The 20035-nt window shown below is 44.6% G+C and overlaps 1 protein-coding gene across 1 annotated transcript in view; it reads right to left on the bottom strand.

Annotated features, from left to right (window-relative positions):
- Positions 1–20035, bottom strand: part of csf1rb (colony stimulating factor 1 receptor, b) — a 208674-nt gene that overhangs the window by 58780 nt on the left and 129859 nt on the right. Inside the window, exons 8-9 of the mRNA XM_034177555.1 lie at positions 15319–15427; positions 13048–13220 (exon numbers count right to left, since the gene is read on the bottom strand). Of these exons, the coding sequence (XP_034033446.1) occupies positions 13048–13220; positions 15319–15427 (282 nt within the window). The remainder of the gene's footprint in view (positions 1–13047; positions 13221–15318; positions 15428–20035) is intronic.

Below are 20035 nucleotides of genomic sequence, written 5' to 3' on the forward strand. Positions count from 1 at the left end.
TCATATCAATCAATCAATCAATTTTTTTATATAGCGCCAAATCACAACAAACAGTTGCCCCAAGGCAACTATATAACATATCCAGGACACATGCAGGAAATAAGTTATGCACTTATTGTCACAAGTGTCTTGTAATTTACTCCTGATTCGATGTTGTATTGCTGTTCTTTCCTTATTCCTAATTCTACAATAAGAATAAGAAAGAAGTCTGATGGCCACAGGTAAGAAGGACCTCCTGTGGTGCACCTCCGTGGTCTCAGTCTGTGGCTGCAGGTGCTCTGACAGGACGTCAGTGTGGCCTGCCGGGGGTGGCAGGTGTTGTCATAGATGGTGAGCAGTTTCCTCAACATCCTCCTCTCTGACACCTCCACCACAGACTCCAGCTCCACCCCCAGGACAGAGCCAACTCTCCTGATGAGCTTGTTGAGTTTGTTCATATCAGCTGCTTTCAGGCTGCTGCTCCAGCACACTACAGCGTAGAAGATGACGCTGGAGACCACTGAGTGATAAAACATCTGCAACATATTTCTGCAGACATTGAAAGATCTGAGCTTCCTGAGGAAGGACAGTCGGCTCTGACCTTTTTTATACACAGCATCTGTGTTTACAGTCCAGTTCGTTGTCTTTGTGGACATCCAGGTACTTGCAGTAGTCCACAATGTCCTCCTCAGTTCCACTGATGGTAACTGGATTTGGACATGTCTCCCATCTTCTGACGTCCACCACTAGTTCCTTCATCTTATATACATTGAGCTGCAGTTGGTTGAGTCCACACCACTCCACAAACCTGTCCACCACACTCCTGTACTCAGCCTCTTGGTCAATGCCCACAATGGCAGAGCCATCTGAAAACTTCTGCAGGTGACAGGACTGTGACCACAACCTGAAGTCTGAGGAGTAGAGTTTGAACAGGAAGGGAAACAGGACTGTCCCATGGTGCTCCTGTGCTGATGGTGTTGGATGTAATGTCCTGAAGCCTCACATACTGTGGGCGGCCCGTGAGGTAGTTGATAATCCAGGCCACAAGTGGAGCCTCCACCTTCATGTCCTGTAGCTTATCGCTGAGCAGGTCAGGCCGGATGGTGTTGAAGGCACTGGAGAAGTCAAAGAACATGACTCTCACAGTGCTGCCTGCCTCCTCTAGGTGAGAATAATCTCTGTGCAGCATGAAGATGATGGCATCCTTAACTCTCCTGTTGGGCTGGTATGCAAACTGCAGGGGGTCCAGCGATGGTTTGGTGACTGCGTGGAGGAGCCTCAGGATGAGTATCTCCAGTGACTTCATAACAAGTGATGTACGGGCCACAGGTGTGGAGACATTAAGCATGTTGGGTTCTTCTTCTTGGGCACAGGAGCCAGACATGAGGTTTTCCACCGCTCAGGAACAACCATCTGGCTCAGGCTAAAGTTGAAGATGTGCTGGAAAATCCCACACAGCTGGAAACTGCATTGCCTGTCTTGTCCTGTTTTTTCTTTCGTGCTCTCCTTTCCTGATTTTCAGTTGCATTGCTCTCCTTTCCCGATTTTCAGTTGCATTGCTCTCCTTTCCTGATGTTAAGTTGTTACTCTTTTGTCTCAGAGTGATGCTGAAAAACTAATTCATGCATTTATTTCCTCTAGGCTGGACTATTGTAATTCATTATTATCAGGTTGTCCTAAAAGTTCCCTAAAAAGCCTTCAGTTAATTCAAAATGCTGCAGCTAGAGTACTGACAGGGACTAGAAGGAGAGAGCATATCTCACCCATATTGGCCTCTCTTCATTGGCTTCCTGTTAATTCTAGAATAGAATTTAAAATTCTTCTTCTTACTTATAAGGTTTTGAATAATCAGGTCCCATCTTATCTTAGGGACCTCATAGTACCATATCACCCCAGTAGAGCACTTCGCTCTCAGACTGCAGGCTTACTTGTAGTTCCTAGGGTTTGTAAGAGTAGAATGGGAGGCAGAGCCTTCAGCTTTCAGGCTCCTCTCCTGTGGAACCAGCTCCCAATTCAGATCAGGGAGACAGACACCCTCTCTACTTTTAAGATTAGGCTTAAAACTTTCCTTTTTGCTAAAGCTTATAGTTAGGGCTGGATCAGGTGACCCTGAACCATCCCTTAGTTATGCTGCTATAGACTTAGACTGCTGGGGGGTTCCCATGATGCACTGAGTGTTTCTTTATCTTTTTGCTCTGTATGCACCACTCTGCATTTAATTATTAGTGATCGATCTCTGCTCCCTCCACAGCATGTCTTTTTCCTGGTTCTCTCCCTCAGCCCCAACCAGTCCCAGCAGAAGACTGCCCCTCCCTGAGCCTGGTTCTGCTGGAGGTTTCTTCCTGTTAAAAGGGAGTTTTTCCTTCCCACTGTCGCCAAGTGCTTGCTTACAGGGGGTCGTTTTGACCGTTGGGGTTTTTCCGTAATTATTGTATGGCCTTGCCTTACAATATAAAGCGCCTTGGGGCAACTGTTTGTTGTGATTTGGCGCTATATAAATAAAATTGATTGATTGATTGATTCTTTCCTGATTTTAAGTTGCATTGCTCTTCTTTCCTGATTTTAAGTTGAATTGCTCTCCTTTCCTCATTTTCAGTTGCATTGCTCTCCTTTCCTGATTTTACGGCCCTGTCCCACTGGGGAGAGGATTAATTGCGCATGAATTGAGTATACAAATTGCCGGCGTTCATTGTCGTCCGCAACAAAAATGGCCAAAAATGACAAATGTCCCAGTATGAATTACAGCTATGTTAATAATATATAGCAAATATATGATGAACAATCACAGTTATATAACGCATGTAGTGAGGAAACTGATCCGAGACATTGAGATTATCACAGCAGTATTACGGGTGTATTATGAATGCATCATGCACATGTTCCTCGTGCACGGCATCTGCATTGCGGTCATAAAAGAAGCGCACTCGCTCCTTTTGGCATCACTATTCACACCAACAATACAGCCTCTGGACCATTAGCTGGACTTGGACAAGTTGATCACAGAGTTTGTTCATTTTGTCATGCGAGGGTTAACTGTTGATGAGTTTGGGGAGCGGGAGGTGGGAAGCCGCTCGGGGTGTGAGACGGTGTTTTTTTTTTTTGAGTGAGTTGTGGATAAACAGCAACTCTTGTTGGTGTTAAATAAAAGTCCCGGATTGCAGCAGCTATGTCTTTGTGGATCTACACAGCCGGACTGGCACTGACTGGCAGGTATGTCGCTTTCTGCCACATATAGTACTTTGGGTTTACGTGACGTGTTTGTTATGCATTCACAGATTGTCCGCAAATCAGCTGCAAAGCAGATGTAATAAAAACGCTTTATTCGTGGCCAATTTGTATGTATTCGCTACACCATATTTTAGTTTGTGATGTGGACATGATGGGCACGCAATATATCTGTTTTACACACTGTCCCGGTCCGCTGTCAAACCGCAAATCCCTGTCAGTTGCGGATATCAGCGGTTAACGGCAGATATACAGCGCATAGAGTGAGTATGTATTGTGTATGAATTGAGTATATATGGAGTATGTAAGGCGGATATCATTACAGACATAAAGACATGGATCAATCAATCAATTCAATCAATTTTTTTATATAGCACCAAATCACAACAAACAGTTGCCCCAAGGTGCTTTATATTGTAAGGCAAGGCCATACAATAATTATGTAAAACCCCAACGGTCAAAACGACCCCCTGTGAGCAAGCACTTGGCTACAGTGGGAAGGAAAAACTCCCTTTTAACAGGAAGAAACCTCCAGCAGAACCAGGCTCAGGGAGGGGCAGTCTTCTGCTGGGACTGGTTGGGGCTGAGGGAGAGAACCAGGAAAAAGACATGCTGTGGAGGGGAGCAGAGATCAATCACTAATGATTAAATGCAGAGTGGTGCATACAGAGCAAAAAGAGAAAGAAACAGTGCATCATGGGAACCCCCCAGCAGTCTACGTCTATAGCAGCATAACTAAGGGATGGTTCAGGGTCACCTGATCCAGCCCTAACTATAAGCTTTAGCAAAAAGGAAAGTTTTAAGCCTAAGCTTAAAAGTAGAGAGGGTGTCTGTCTCCCTGATCTGAATTGGGAGCTGGTTCCACAGGAGAGGTGCCTGAAAGCTGAAGGCTCTGCCTCCCATTCTACTCTTACTGTTGTGTGGGCCGCTGAAGAGGAGGTACTGCTGGCCCACCACCACCAGAGGGCGCCCTGCCTGGAGTGAGGGCGCTGCCGCCTCACAGGAGCAGCCAAGGTGACAGCTGTCACCCATCAACCAAAACAGCTGACATCCATCAGCTGAAGGGTATATCAGCTGGACGGCATCTCCACCTCATTGCCGAGATATCGCTCTACCAAGGAGGTAACGTACTCAGCCTATTGTGTTGTTTTCTTGACAGTAATACTTTGTTGCTTTGCACAGAAAGAGAGAAGAACAGCAGGAGACTTTATTTTGGGATAAGTACTCGCATTCCTGCACTACAGTGTTGTTGTTGATTAGAGGTGGAGGTGGTGTTTCCACCCTACGTGTTGCTGGGTGCAGCCGCACCCACATCTGACTGTTTCTGTTCCTCGCCAGCAGTACCGGATCCGACGAGCGGAGGCAGTGGCCACCTGGGAGTTCGGGACTTGGCGGCTCCAGTATTCCCGGGGTCCGGTGGCGGAGAAAATCGGGTGGTTCCGGTTCGACTCGGACAGACGTCTCCTATCGTCGAGCCTGCCCACACGACACCATTAGAATTGGTTATAACCACAATTGTAATCTGTTGTGTTTGTTGTGCGTATTCACAACAGTAAAGCTATGTTATTTGACTTTCTCCATTGTCCGTTCATTTGCGCACCCTGTTGTGGGTCCGTGTTCCTACACTTTCACAACACTTACAAACCCTAGGAACTACAAGTAAGCCTGCAGTCTGAGAGCGAAGCGCTCTATTGGGGTGATATGGTACTACGAGGTCCCTAAGATAAGATGGGACCTGATTATTCAAAACCTTATAAGTAAGAAGAAGAATTTTAAATTCTATTCTAGAATTAACAGGAAGCCAATGAAGAGAGGCCAATATGGGTGAGATATGCTCTCTCCTTCTAGTCCCCGTCAGTACTCTAGCTGCAGCATTTTGAATTAACTGAAGGCTTTTTAGGGAACTTTTAGGACAACCTGATAATAATGAATTACAATAGTCCAGCCTAGAGGAAATAAATGCATGAATTAGTTTTTCAGCATCACTCTGAGACAAGACCTTTCTGATTTTAGAGATATTGCGTAAATGCAAAAAAGCAGTCCTACATATTTGTTTAATATGCGCTTTGAATGACATATCCTGATCAAAAATGACTCCAAGATTTCTCACAGTATTACTAGAGGTCAGGGTAATGCCATCCAGAGTAAGGATCTGGTTAGACACCATGTTTCTAAGATTTGTGGGGCCAAGTACAATAACTTCAGTTTTATCTGAGTTTAAAAGCAGGAAATTAGAGGTCATCCATGTCTTTATGTCTGTAAGACAATCCTGCAGTTTAGCTAATTGGTGTGTGTCCTCTGGCTTCATGGATAGATAAAGCTGGGTATCATCTGCGTAACAATGAAAATTTAAGCAATACCGTCTAATAATACTGCCTAAGGGAAGCATGTATAAAGTGAATAAAATTGGTCCTAGCACAGAACCTTGTGGAACTCCATAATTAACTTTAGTCTGTGAAGAAGATTCCCCATTTACATGAACAAATTGTAATCTATTAGACAAATATGATTCAAACCACCGCAGCGCAGTGCCTTTAATACCTATGGCATGCTCTAATCTCTGTAATAAAATTTTATGGTCAACAGTATCAAAAGCAGCACTGAGGTCTAACAGAACAAGCACAGAGATGAGTCCACTGTCCGAGGCCATAAGAAGATCATTTGTAACCTTCACTAATGCTGTTTCTGTACTATGATGAATTCTAAAACCTGACTGAAACTCTTCAAATAGACCATTCCTCTGCAGATGATCAGTTAGCTGTTTTACAACTACCCTTTCAAGAATTTTTTAGAGAAAAGGAAGGTTGGAGATTGGCCTATAATTAGCTAAGATAGCTGGGTCAAGTGATGGCTTTTTAAGTAATGGTTTAATTACTGCCACCTTAAAAGCCTGTGGTACATAGCCAACTAACAAAGATAGATTGATCATATTTAAGATCGAAGCATTAAATAATGGTAGGGCTTCCTTGAGCAGCCTGGTAGGAATGGGGTCTAATAAACATGTTGATGGTTTGGATGAAGTAACTAATGAAAATAACTCAGACAGAACAATCGGAGAGAAAGAGTCTAACCAAATACCGGCATCACTGAAAGCAGCCAAAGATAACGATACGTCTTTGGGATGGTTATGAGTAATTTTTTCTCTAATAGTTAAAATTTTGTTAGCAAAGAAAGTCATGAAGTCATTACTAGTTAAAGTTAATGGAATACTCAGCTCAATAGAGCTCTGACTCTTTGTCAGCCTGGCTACAGTGCTGAAAAGAAACCTGGGGTTGTTCTTATTTTCTTCAATTAGTGATGAGTAGAAAGATGTCCTAGCTTTACGGAGGGCTTTTTTATAGAGCAACAGACTCTTTTTCCAGGCTAAGTGAAGATCTTCTAAATTAGTGAGACGCCATTTCCTCTCCAACTTACGGGTTATCTGCTTTAAGCTACAAGTTTGTGAGTTATACCACGGAGTCAGACACTTCTGATTTAAAGCTCTCTTTTTCAGAGGAGCTACAGCATCCAAAGTTGTCTTCAATGAGGATGTAAAACTATTGACGAGATACTCTATCTCCCTTACAGAGTTTAGGTAGCTACTCTGCACTGTGTTGGTATATGGCATTAGAGAACATAAAGAAGGAATCATATCCTTAAACCTAGTTACAGCGCTTTCTGAAAGACTTCTAGTGTAATGAAACTTATTCCCTACTGCTGGGTAGTCCATCAGAGTAAATGTAAATGTTATTAAGAAATGATAGACAGAAGGGAGTTTTCAGGGAATACTGTTAAGTCTTCTATTTCCATACCATAAGTCAGAACAAGATCTAAGATATGATTAAAGTGGTGGGTGGACTCATTTACTTTTTGAGCAAAGCCGATAGAGTCTAATAATAGATTAAATGCAGTGTTGAGGCTGTCATTCTCAGCATCTGTGTGGATGTTAAAATCGCCCACTATAATTATCTTATCTGAGCTAAGCACTAAGTCAGACAAAAGGTCTGAAAATTCACAGAGAAACTCACAGTAACGACCAGGTGGACGATAGATAATAACAAATAAAACTGGTTTTTGGGACTTCCAATTTGGATGGACAAGACTAAGAGACAAGCTTTCAAATGAATTAAAGCTCTGTCTGGGTTTTTGATTAATTAATAAGCTGGAATGGAGGATTGCTGCTAATCCTCCGCCCCGGCCCGTGCTACGAGCATTCTGACAGTTAGTGTGACTCGGGGGTGTTGACTCATTTAAACTAACATATTCATCCTGCTGTAACCAGGTTTCTGTAAGGCAGAATAAATCAATATGTTGATCAATTATTATATAATTTACCAACAGGGACTTAGAAGAGAGAGACCTAATGTTTAATAGACCACATTTAACTGTTTTAGTCTGTGGTGCAGTTGAAGGTGCTATATTATTTTTTCTTTTTGAATTTTTATGCTTAAATAGATTTTTGCTGGTTATTGGTAGTCTGGGAGCAGGCACCGTCTCTTCGGGGATGGGGTAATGAGGGGATGGCAGGGGGAGAGAAGCTGCAGAGAGGTGTGTAAGATTACAACTCTGCTTCCTGGTCCCAACCCTGGATAGTCACGGTTTGGAGGATTTAAGAAAATTGGCCAGATTTCTAGAAATGAGAGCTGCTCCATCCAAAGTGGGATGGATGCCGTCTCTCCTAACAAGACCAGGTTTTCCCCAGAAGCTTTGCCAATTATCTATGAAGCCCACCTCATTTTTTGGACACCACTCAGACAGCCAGCAATTCAAGGAGAACATGCGGCTAAACATGTCACTCCCGGTCCGATTGGGGAGGGGCCCAGAGAAAACTACAGAGTCCGACATTGTTTTTGCAAAGTTACACACCGATTTAATGTTAATTTTAGTGACCTCCGATTGGCGTAACCGAGTGTCATTACTGCCGACGTGAATTACAATCTTACCAAATTTACGCTTAGCCTTAGCCAGCAGTTTCAAATTTCCTTCAATGTCGCCTGCTCTGGCCCCCGGAAGACAATTGACTATGGTTGCTGGTGTTGCTAACTTCACATTTCTCAAAACAGAGTCGCCAATAACCAGAGTTTGATCCTCGGGTGTGTCGTCGAGTGGGGAAAAACGGTTAGAGATGTGAACGGGTTGGCGGTGTACACAGGGCTTCTGTTTAGGACTACGCTTCCTCCTCACAGTCACCCAGTCAGCCTGCTTTCCCGGCTGCTCTGGATCTGCCAGGGGGGAATTAACGGCGGCTAAGCTACCTTGGTCCGCACCGACTACAGGGGCCTGGCTAGCTGTAGAATTGTCCACGGTGCGGAGCCGAGTCTCCAATTCGCCCAGCCTGGCCTCCAAAGCTACGAATAAGCTACACTTATTACAAGTACCATTACTGCTAAAGGAGGCCGAGGAATAACTAAACATTTCACACCCAGAGCAGAAAAGTGCGGGAGAGACAGGAGAAGCCGCCATGCTAAATCGGCTAAGAGCTAGTAGCTACGCTAAGCTAGCGGATTCCTAAAAACACGCAAAGTGAATAATGTGTAAATAATTTAGAGGTGATTCAGCAGAAGGAGTGCTTTAGTTAAGGCACGTAAAGATTACACTGGGAAACAAATCGTAATCTAGATAACTAGATCAATCTAACTGCGCAGATTAAACAGCTAACAGATACAGAAAAACACCGCTGTGCTCCGGAACAGGAAGTGATACAATACCGCAGTGAGTGGATGACCTCTAATTTCCTGCTTTTAAACTCAGATAAAACTGAAGTTATTGTACTTGGCCCCACAAATCTTAGAAACATGGTGTCTAACCAGATCCTTACTCTGGATGGCATTACCCTGACCTCTAGTAATACTGTGAGAAATCTTGGAGTCATTTTTGATCAGGATATGTCATTCAAAGCGCATATTAAACAAATATGTAGGACTGCTTTTTTGCATTTACGCAATATCTCTAAAATCAGAAAGGTCTTGTCTCAGAGTGATGCTGAAAAACTAATTCATGCATTTATTTCCTCTAGGCTGGACTATTGTAATTCATTATTATCAGGTTGTCCTAAAAGTTCCCTAAAAAGCCTTCAGTTAATTCAAAATGCTGCAGCTAGAGTACTGACGGGGACTAGAAGGAGAGAGCATATCTCACCCATATTGGCCTCTCTTCATTGGCTTCCTGTTAATTCTAGAATAGAATTTAAAATTCTTCTTCTTACTTATAAGGTTTTGAATAATCAGGTCCCATCTTATCTTAGGGACCTCGTAGTACCATATCACCCCAATAGAGCGCTTCGCTCTCAGACTGCAGGCTTACTTGTAGTTCCTAGGGTTTGTAAGAGTAGAATGGGAGGCAGAGCCTTCAGCTTTCAGGCTCCTCTCCTGTGGAACCAGCTCCCAATTCAGATCAGGGAGACAGACACCCTCTCTACTTTTAAGATTAGGCTTAAAACTTTCCTTTTTGCTAAAGCTTATAGTTAGGGCTGGATCAGGTGACCCTGAACCATCCCTTAGTTATGCTGCTATAGACGTAGACTGCTAGGGGGGGTCCCATGATGCACTGTTTCTTTCTCTTTTTGATCTGTATGCACCACTCTGCATTTAATCATTAGTGATCGATCTCTGCTCCCCTCCACAGCATGTCTTTTTCCTGGTTCTCTCCCTCAGCCCCAACCAGTCCCAGCAGAAGACTGCCCCTCCCTGAGCCTGGTTCTGCTGGAGGTTTCTTCCTGTTAAAAGGGAGTTTTTCCTTCCCACTGTAGCCAAGTGCTTGCTCACAGGGGGTCGTTTTGACCGTTGGGGTTTTACATAATTATTGTATGGCCTTGCCTTACAATATAAAGCGCCTTGGGGCAACTGTTTGTTGTGATTTGGCGCTATATAAAAAAATTGATTGATTGATTGATTGATCCAAATTTTTGAACAGCTCAAAAATCCTGGCTGTGGACATGCGTGCCTCTGCAGATGATCACGGGCGTGTTCGGATGACGGCCGACTCATACAGGCATGTTACACGGATGTTGTGGATGTTTGGCGAATATGGGCCAATTTTGTGCGCAATCCATACACGAATCCTTCTAAATGCCAGTGGGACAGGGACCTTAAGGTGCATTGTTCTCCTTTCCCGATTTTCAGTTGCCTCTTCTTTCCTGATTTTAAGTCGCATTGCTCTTCTTTCCTGATTTTCAGTTGCATTGCTCTCCTTTCCCTATTTTCAGTTGCACTGCTCTTCTTTCCTGATTTTTAAGTTGCACTGCTCTCCTTTCCTGATTTTAGGGCCCTGTCCCACTGGCGTTTAGGAGGATTTGCGCATGAAATGAGGAGACAAAAGCTGAGCGTCCGCAACAAAGGTGGGCAGAAATGACAAATGTCCCGGGGTGGATCCGCGAATACATGAGGAAGAAAAACGGATATAACAGGGAACAGAAGCGAAGGCGACCGCGGAGGCGCCCCCATGAGGGGCACAGCGGCCGTGATGCACTCGCTTCATCCGTGCCCACTCTGTCTGCATTAGAGGATGACATTTTTCGGGAATTCCCGTGGGTCATGTGATTCCTGCGGGATTCCCGTGGGATGGGAGTCAACATTTTATCAATCCCGTGATTGGGATGGGACGGGAATAAAAATGAACGGGAGCGGGCAGGAGCGGGAATGCCAAAAATAGATGATGATTTTCATCTATTTAATGTCGCGTTCACACCGGGCGCGATCAGACACTACAAATTCGCGGGGGTCGCGTGGCCATGGATGCGCCTCCTTCGCCCGGTGTGTCGCTCTGTTTTTGCTGCAAAAATTCACCCCGGTGCCTCATCAAATAGGAGGAGCTTCCATTCCGCTCGCGGGCTCCGGATGTCAGTCAAATTAACATGACGGACCTTGATCACACGGAGCGAGTTGTGAAAAGCTCCCAATACAGAGAATATCATTATTTGCTGCAGGAGCTGTGTCTGGATGATGGCTGCTTTCAGTGGTCCTTCATGCAGAACCCAGTTTGAGGACCAACTGTCCCGTTCACAGGCGCACATGTAAACAATAAAAAAAAAAAGAAACTCCGCTGCTTGCTGCAGCTCGCTCTTCCACCAAAAAACTCATAAACCCATTTGTTCTATTATACATAAGTGTAGTTAATAAGTAAAATAATCTCCATTCACTTGCGTGCGCACGTAACATAAAAAGAAAAAGAAACTCCGCTCCTGCTGCTGCTCGCTCCAAAAACTCTGTCATAATTGTGAAATAAAGGACAAAAGAGACGTAAGTCCTGCTCACAGGCTGCTACCAGCGACAGGACATGTTCACATCTTCAGTCAAACTCCAGACATCTCCACGTCACTACATATTCAGTCCCTGATTGATCATCACGGCGCGAGACATACAGGAGTGGGACTGATTTTGAGTGGGAGCGGGATGGGATTGGGAGTCATCTTTACAGGAGTGGGACGGGATGGGATTTATTTTTTTACTCCAGTCCAGGATTGGGACAGGATGGGATTTTTTTTCTGGGAGCAGGATGGGACGGGAGTGAAAATCCACTCCCGTGTCATGCTCTAGTCTGCATGCGCGACATACCATTTGCGACCGTGATGTGGCCGTGCTGGGCACGCGTCATATCCGTTTTGCACGCTGTCCCGGTCCGCCGCCAACCCGTCGGTTGCGGATATCAGCGGATGACAGGGGATATGCGGCGCGTTGGTTGTGTATGTCCTGCGTATGTCTTCAGTATGTGTTCAGGCAGTGATGCAGATCTCATCCGCAGCAGGATTTTTGAGCCGCTCAAAAACCCTGGCTGCGGATATGCGTGCCTCTGCGGATGATCACAGACGTGTTCGGATGGCGGCGACTGATACAGGAATGTTACACGGTTATTGCGGTTGTTTGGCGGATGTGGGCCACTTTTGTGCGCATTCCATCTGCAAATCCTCCTAAACGCCAGTGGGACAGGGCCCTAAGTTGCATTGCTCTCTTTTCCTGATTTTCAGTTGCATTGCTTTCTTTCCTGATTTTCAGTTGCATTGCTCTCTTTCCTGATTTTCAGTTGCATTGCTCTCCTTCCTTATTTTCAATTGCATTGCTGTCTTTCCTGATTTTCAGTTGCATTGCTCTCTTTCCTGATTTTCAATTGCATTGCTGTCTTTCCTGATTTTCAGTTGCATTGCTCTCTTTCCTGATTTTCAGTTGCATTGCTCTCCTTCCTTATTTTCAATTGCATTGCTGTCTTTCCTGATTTTCAGTTGCATTGCTCTCTTTCCTGATTTTCAATTGCATTGCTGTCTTTCCTGATTTTCAGTTGCATTGCTCTCTTTCCTGATTTTCAGTTGCATTGCTCTCCTTCCTTATTTTCAATTGCATTGCTGTCTTTCCTGATTTTCAGTTGCATTGCTCTCTTTCCTGATTTTCAGTTGCATTGCTCTCCTTATTTTCAATTGCATTGCTGTCTTTCCTGATTTTCAGTTGCATTGCTCTCTTTCCTGATTTTCAATTGCATTGCTGTCTTTCCTGATTTTCAGTTGCATTGCTCTCTTTCCTGATTTTCAGTTGCATTGCTCTCCTTCCTTATTTTCAGTTGCATTGCTCTCTTTCCTGATTTTCAGTTGCATTGCTCTCCTTCCTTATTTTCAATTGCATTGCTGTCTTTCCTGATTTTCAGTTGCATTGCTCTCTTTCCTGATTTTAAATTGCATTGCTGTCTTTCCTGATTTTCAGTTGCATTGCTCTCTTTCCTGATTTTCAGTTGCATTGCTCTCCTTCCTTATTTTCAGTTGCATTGCTCTCCTTTCCTGATTCTGTGTCACATGTCTTTTCTTTCCATGACAGCTGTCCATTGTTTGCCTGGAATGTCTATTGTTTCTTCAAATTAAAGTTGTATTTGTCTCCCACTCACAGTAGACAGCGGCATGGCGGGAAACTCCCACATGATTGTAGGCGACACATTCCACAGTGACATCATCAGCAGGTGACAGCCGTACGGTGACTTGTTTCCACGACTCTTCCTCATTTTGTTGTTGGCTCAGTGTCTCTGCTTGTAGTCTGGATGTCACATTTGTGTTTCTGCAGCTGGACAAAAATGAAAGCAGAGACAAAGTGGACAAGTTTACGGTCCAGCTAAAAGGCACAAGACCTGGTCAGGTGGTCCATGAAATCTGACCGAATCGGACAAACAGAGGACCGTGTGCTGCAAACTCAAATGTGCATAATAATCATTTATTTGTACAGCGCGTTAACAAAATACAAAGTGTTTCACAACAATAGATAAAAAATGAACCCACCGTACACCGTATACACGAGCAGGTAAACGCTGAATCAGCAAAGGCAGTGGAGAACATGAGAGTTGTCAGTCTGGTCTTAAAGACCTCAAACAGTCAGTCAGTTTTCATATGAAACTTTGGACAGACAGCAAACCAGCATCCTGAGCTGGTCTGAAACCAAGTCCCTCATGGACGTGGAGCAGATAACTGAAACAAGCCTGCAAATGGTGATATAAGCACCAAATTCGGCACAAAAACTCCTGAGACATTAACTCTTGAAAACATTGACTGACCACTTGAATTTCCAATAGGCGGCCAGGTAGGGGTCAACTGAAGAATTACGCTGGGGTCAAAATTTAAAAATGTTTCAATTATGTTAAAAACTACACCACATTACTTGTCTGATCATAAAGATTCCAAAAAGGATCTGTGACTGAATGTTCTGGAGTTATGGGGCAAAAACAGCAAGAATGGTGACAAAGGTCAGTTTCAGTTTGTACAGGGGTCAAAGGTTAAAGTTGCTCCAATGCAAATTATTGGTTGAGGTACTTGCACATGTCTGTCAGTGGAATTGAGTGTCAGTAATACTGCCCAGCATCTAGAGAAGTCTATTTCATACCACAGAAGTCAACCATGAACCATGACCAGAGCCGCGGCCATGATCGCTCCAGAGCCACGACTTTCTCTGACTGCTGTAAAGCCTTTGACTTTTTGACTTGGATGGTCAGGGTGCCCTGAGACTCTGGTGCTGAGCGTCACTGCATCACAACCCTATGTAGCCATTGTTCAAGCTGCTTGGCAACTATCCAGACAGACAGCAGGTCTATACCCATCTCTCAAAAGCAGCCACAACAAAGTGAAATGTGGTCGTGTCCTTGGTGTTTTCCTCAACATTAAGGTACGTATGTACACCAAAGAAAGAGATAGAGATGAGAGGAGAAAAAAAATCTTATTTTAGGAACAAGCTGGCAGCAAGGTGACTTTGTAGCTTGCACTGTTGCCTCACAGCAAGAAGGTTGTGAGATTACTGCCCACCTGGTCCTTCCTGTGTGGAGTTTGCATGTCCTCTGTGTGTTCCCATGGGTTCCTCTGGGTACTCCGGCTTCCTCCCATTTCCAAACACATGCAGAATACCTAACCCTATGACTGCTGTGCAAAATTTCTCACGTAAAGACAGACGACATTAAATGACATTAAATGAGTAAAAAACACAAATGGTAAATGGGCTGCATTTATATAGCACTTTTCCATCTGCATTAGATGCTCAACGTGCTTTACAATGATGCCTCACATTCACCTCTATGTCAGGGTGCTGCCATACAAGGTACTCACTACACACCGGGAGCAACTAGGGGATTGAAGACCTTGCCCAAAGGCACTTAGTGATTTTCCGGTCAGGCCAGGATTTGAACCAAGGATCCTCTGGTCTCAAGCCCGACGCTTATCCACTTGACCATCACCTCCCCTTACAACAGTAGTGAACTGAAAACAAATTTATATGAGTAAACACTCAAAAAAAAAAAAAAAAACTTCACCTCACTGCTTCAGTGCTTCACCTCAGGGATTTTGGTGTCCGCTGTGACAGGATGGAACTAACCCAGAATGAGCCACTATTCCACTCAAAAGTCAGCTTCTAGGTTCTGTGATCCTGGCACAGTCGAGGTTAAACGAAAATACGTCTTCCTCCTACTAAATAATGAACACTGTAAACCCCATCCTTTACTCCTCAGCGACTGGCCACTGCTTCAGGAGCAAAGTGTTCTCGAACTTGGGCTCGGTGGATTTGCAGCTCATTTTGATGGAGCCCCATGTCATTTGTTTCAGTTTGCCTCAGGCTCGGACAACATCTGGAACAGTTTCAGACTGTCCAGGAATCAGGCATGACTCTGGATTTGGCTCAAACTTACGTTTCTCTGACTCCAGGGCAGATGTACCAGAGGATTGTGGGAAGTGGGTACCCTGAGCTGGTGCACGTCAGGGTGTGATTCGCCCGAGTCAGATCCACAGACGGTTTACCTGAAACAAGAACATCAAAAAAACCTTCAATAAAATCAGCACAAAGCATCTCTGAGTCAAACCACACCCACTTCTGTCTCCCATCTGTCATGTGAGTCCACTGTTTCTGATCGTACGGACACATGAAGCCCTTCATCCATTTGCCTGTTTAATACTTCTGTTACATTTTCAGTGTAACTGCTGTGAATTTTTATTTGTTTATTTACTTCTGTGTGAATCCTGTGTGAGCCTTAGGAGTGGTTAGCTTATCCATCATTAGCTCGTGCTTGCTTGGCTATACTCTTGAATTTCTTAGTGCACAAAGTACACTACTTTACCTACTTTACACCCTCTGTAAATCCTGCGTGATGTTGGAAGATAGGGTGGCTCTCTTAGAGAGCCGTGTCGGTAAGTTAGAGCAGCTTCTTAGCTCAGTGGACTTAGATGTTACAGGCACTCCAGATGAGGTTAGTGTTGGGTCAATTAGCGTGCCCATTCACATCAGAACAGAAACACTGGCTGTGGAGGACGGCTTTCAGACTGTGGCTCGGCGGCGTAAGCCCTGTAGGGCTTGGTGCCTGTTTGTGGTACCCCGATGACACTCGCCACTGCGACTTCCACTCTTGTCTCCAGGCTGATACACTGGACTTTAGTGATAGGGGATTCTATCACCTGCAAAGTCAGGTTACAGACACCGACTGATGTAAAATGTATTCCTGGGGCCAGAGCTCCCGACATATCAAATCAAATCAAATCAATTTTATTTATATTTTAGTGGACTCATCTCTGTGCTTGTCCTGTTAGACCTCAGTGCTGCTTTTGATACTGTTGACCATAAAATTTTATTACAGAGATTAGAGCATGCCATAGGTATTAAAGGCACTGCGCTGCGGTGGTTTGAATCATATTTATCTAATAGATTACAATTTGTTCATGTAAATGGGGAGTCTTCTTCACAGACTAAGGTTAATTATGGAGTTCCACAAGGTTCTGTGCTAGGACCAATTTTATTCACTTTATACATGCTTCCCTTAGGCAGTATTATTAGAAAGCATTGCTTAAATTTTCATTGTTACGCAGATGATACCCAGCTTTATCTATCCATGAAGCCAGAGGACACACACCAATTAGTTAAACAGCAGGAATGTCTTTCAGACATACAGACATGGATGACCTCTAATTTCCTGCTTTTAAATTCAGATAAAACTGAAGTTATTGTACTTGGCCCCACAAATCTTAGAAACATGGTGTCTAACCAGATCCTTACTCTAGATGGCATTACCCTGACCTCTAGTAATTCTGTGAGAAATCTTGGAGTCATTTTTGATCAGGATATGTCCTTCAATGCACATATTAAGCAAATATGTAGGACTGCTTTTTTGCATTTGCGCAATATCTCTAAAATTAGAAAGGTCTTGTCTCAGAGTGATGCTGAAAAACTAATTCATGCATTTATTTCCTCTAGGCTGGACTACTGTAATTCATAATTATCAGGTTGTCCTAAAAGTTCCCTGAAAAGCCTTCAGTTAATTCAAAATGCTGCAGCTAGAGTACTGACGGGGACTAGAAGGAGAGAGCATATTTCACCCATATTGGCCTCTCTTCATTGGCTTCCTGTTAATTGTTGTGAAAGTGTAGGGACACAGACCCACAACAGGGGGCGTAAATGAATGGACAATGGAATAAGCCAAAATACAACAATTTAATGTTGTGAATGTGCACAACAGAACAACAGACAACACAATTTAGAACAGCAGTCAATAATTCAAGGTGATGTGTGGGCAGGCTCGAGGATAGAAGACGCCTGTCCAGAGAAGAGCCGGATCCCACACGCTTTCCACTGCCAGCAGATCTGGAGCACCCCGGAGCCACCAAGCGCTGAGTCCCCAGGTGGCCACTGCCTCCGGCTGTCAGATCTGGTACTGCTGGCAGGAAGAACAGACAGGTGATGGTGGGTGCGTGAACACCCAGCAAACAGTCAGAAGAGGGTGGGAAACACCTCCACCTCTTAAACACAATATTCCAGAATTAAGTGCAGATCCTGTTGGTATACTTAGTAGTTCCCAACCGAGGAGCGGAGTATGCCAACTCCCCAACACACGACTACTCCTTACATACAAACAGGTTCGTCTACAAAAGTAATGTTACACACAGAAGCAAAGACATTACTACTGTTGTGTTTACTCAGGCTGAGCGGTTTACCTGACAGGTAGACGATTTCTCTTCAGCGAGGTGAAGATGCTGCCCGGCTTTTATGGTGAAGTGGTTTGAGGTGAAGATGAGTGACAGCTGGTGCTGTTGATGAGTGACAGCTGTCACTCCTGGTTGCTCCGGTGCCCTCTCGTGCCTGAAGCCCGCACTTCAGGCAGGGCGCCCTCTGGTGGTGGGCCAGCAGTACCTCTTCTTCAGCGGCCCAAACAACAGGACTCCCCCCTCAACAGGCGCCTCCTGGCGCCCGACCAGGCTTGTCCGGGTGACGGGTGTAGAAGTCGGCCAGGACGGGCGGGTCCAGGATGAAGCTCCTCTTCACCCAGGAGCGCTCTTTGGGTCCATAACCCTCCCAGTCCACCAGATACAGGAAACCCCGGCCCCGTCGACGGACGTCCAGGAGCCTGCGCACAGTCCAAGCAGGATCCCCATCGATGATCCAGACAGGAGGCGGCGCTGGTCCGGGAGTGCAGAGGGAAGAGGTGTGGTACGGCTTGATGCGGGAGACATGGAAGACTGGGTGAATCCGCAGTGAAGCTGGCAGCTTCAGCTTCACTGCTTCACACTGAGCTTCACGCCCCGTTCTTCTAACCGGTTGTCTAACCGTATGACCAGGTCGATAAGCCCGTCAAAATCCAGCAGGTGCTCCTTCAGGAGACAGTCCGTTTACGAAGGCGGCGCGGAGTGCAACGTTATTCCAGCCAGACCTCGCAGCCGCGATGCGGAAGTCGACTGCATACTCGGCTGCACTCCGACGTCCCTGTCTCATTGACAGCAGCACGGTCGAAGTGGTCTCGCCTCTATTGGGATGATCAAACACCTATTTGAACTCCCTCACAAACCCAGTATATCAATCAATTTCAATCAATTTTTTTATATATCGCCAAATCACAACAAACAGTTGCCCCAAGGCGCTTTATATTGTAAGGCAAGGCCATACAATAATTATGTAAAACCCCAACGGTCAAAACGACCCCCTGTGAGCAAGCACTTGGCTACAGTGGGAAGGAAAAACTCCCTTTTAACAGGAAGAAACCTCCAGCAGAACCAGGCTCAGGGAGGGGCAGTCTTCTGCTGGGACTGGTTGGGGCTGAGGGAGAGAACCAGGAAAAAGACATGCTGTGGAGGGGAGCAGAGATCGATCACTAATGATTAAATGCAGAGTGGTGCATACAGAGCAAAAAGAGAAAGAAACAGTGCATCATGGGAACCCCCCAGGCAGTCTACATCTATAGCAGCATAACTAAGGGATGGTTCAGGGTCACCTGATCCAGCCCTAACTATAAGCTTTAGCAAAAAGGAAAGTTTTAAGCCTAATCTTAAAAGAAGAGAGGGTGTCTGTCTCCCTGATCTGAATTGGGAGCTGGTTCCACAGGAGAGGAGCCTGAAAGCTGAAGGCTCTGCCTCCCATTCTACTCTTACAAACCCTAGGAACTACAAGTAAGCCTGCAGTCTGAGAGCAAAGCGCTCTATTGGGGTGATATGGTACTACGAGGTCCCTAAGATAAGATGGGACCTGATTATTCAAAACCTTATAAGTAAGAAGAAGAATTTTAAATTCTATTCTACAATTAACAGGAAGCCAATGAAGAGAGGCCAATATGGGTGAGATATGCTCTCTCCTTCTAGTCCCCGTCAGTACTCTAGCTGCAGCATTTTGAATTAACTGAAGGCTTTTTAGGGAACTTTTAGGACAACCTGATAATAATGAATTACAATAGTCCAGCCTAGAGGAAATAAATGCATGAATTAGTTTTTCAGCATCACTCTGAGACAAGACCTTTCTGATTTTAGAGATATTGCGTAAATGCAAAAAAGCAGTCCTACATATTTGTTTAATATGCGCTTTGAATGACATATCCTGATCAAAAATGACTCCAAGATTTCTCACAGTATTACTAGAGGTCAGGGTAATGCCATCCAGAGTAAGGATCTGGTTAGACACCATGTTTCTAAGATTTGTGGGGCCAAGTACAATAACTTCAGTTTTATCTGAGTTTAAAAGCAGGAAAATAGAGGTCATCCATGTCTTTATGTCTGTAAGACAATCCTGCAGTTTAGCTAATTGGTGTGTGTCCTCTGGCTTCATGGATAGATAAAGCTGGGTATCATCTGCGTAACAATGAAAATTTAAGCAATACCGTCTAATAATACTGCCTAAGGGAAGCATGTATAAAGTGAATAAAATTGGTCCTACCACAGAACCTTGTGGAACTCCATAATTAACTTTAGTCTGTGAAGAAGATTCCCCATTTACATGAACAAATTGTAATCTATTAGACAAATATGATTCAAACCACCGCAGCGCAGTGCCTTTAATACCTATGGCATGCTCTAATCTCTGTAATAAAATTTTATGGTCAACAGTATCAGAAGCAGCACTGAGGTCTAACAGAACAAGCACAGAGATGAGTCCACTGT

The sequence above is a fragment of the Thalassophryne amazonica genome, chromosome 9 (assembly GCF_902500255.1).
Source record: "Thalassophryne amazonica chromosome 9, fThaAma1.1, whole genome shotgun sequence".
In the NCBI taxonomy this organism is placed as follows: domain Eukaryota; kingdom Metazoa; phylum Chordata; class Actinopteri; order Batrachoidiformes; family Batrachoididae; genus Thalassophryne; species Thalassophryne amazonica.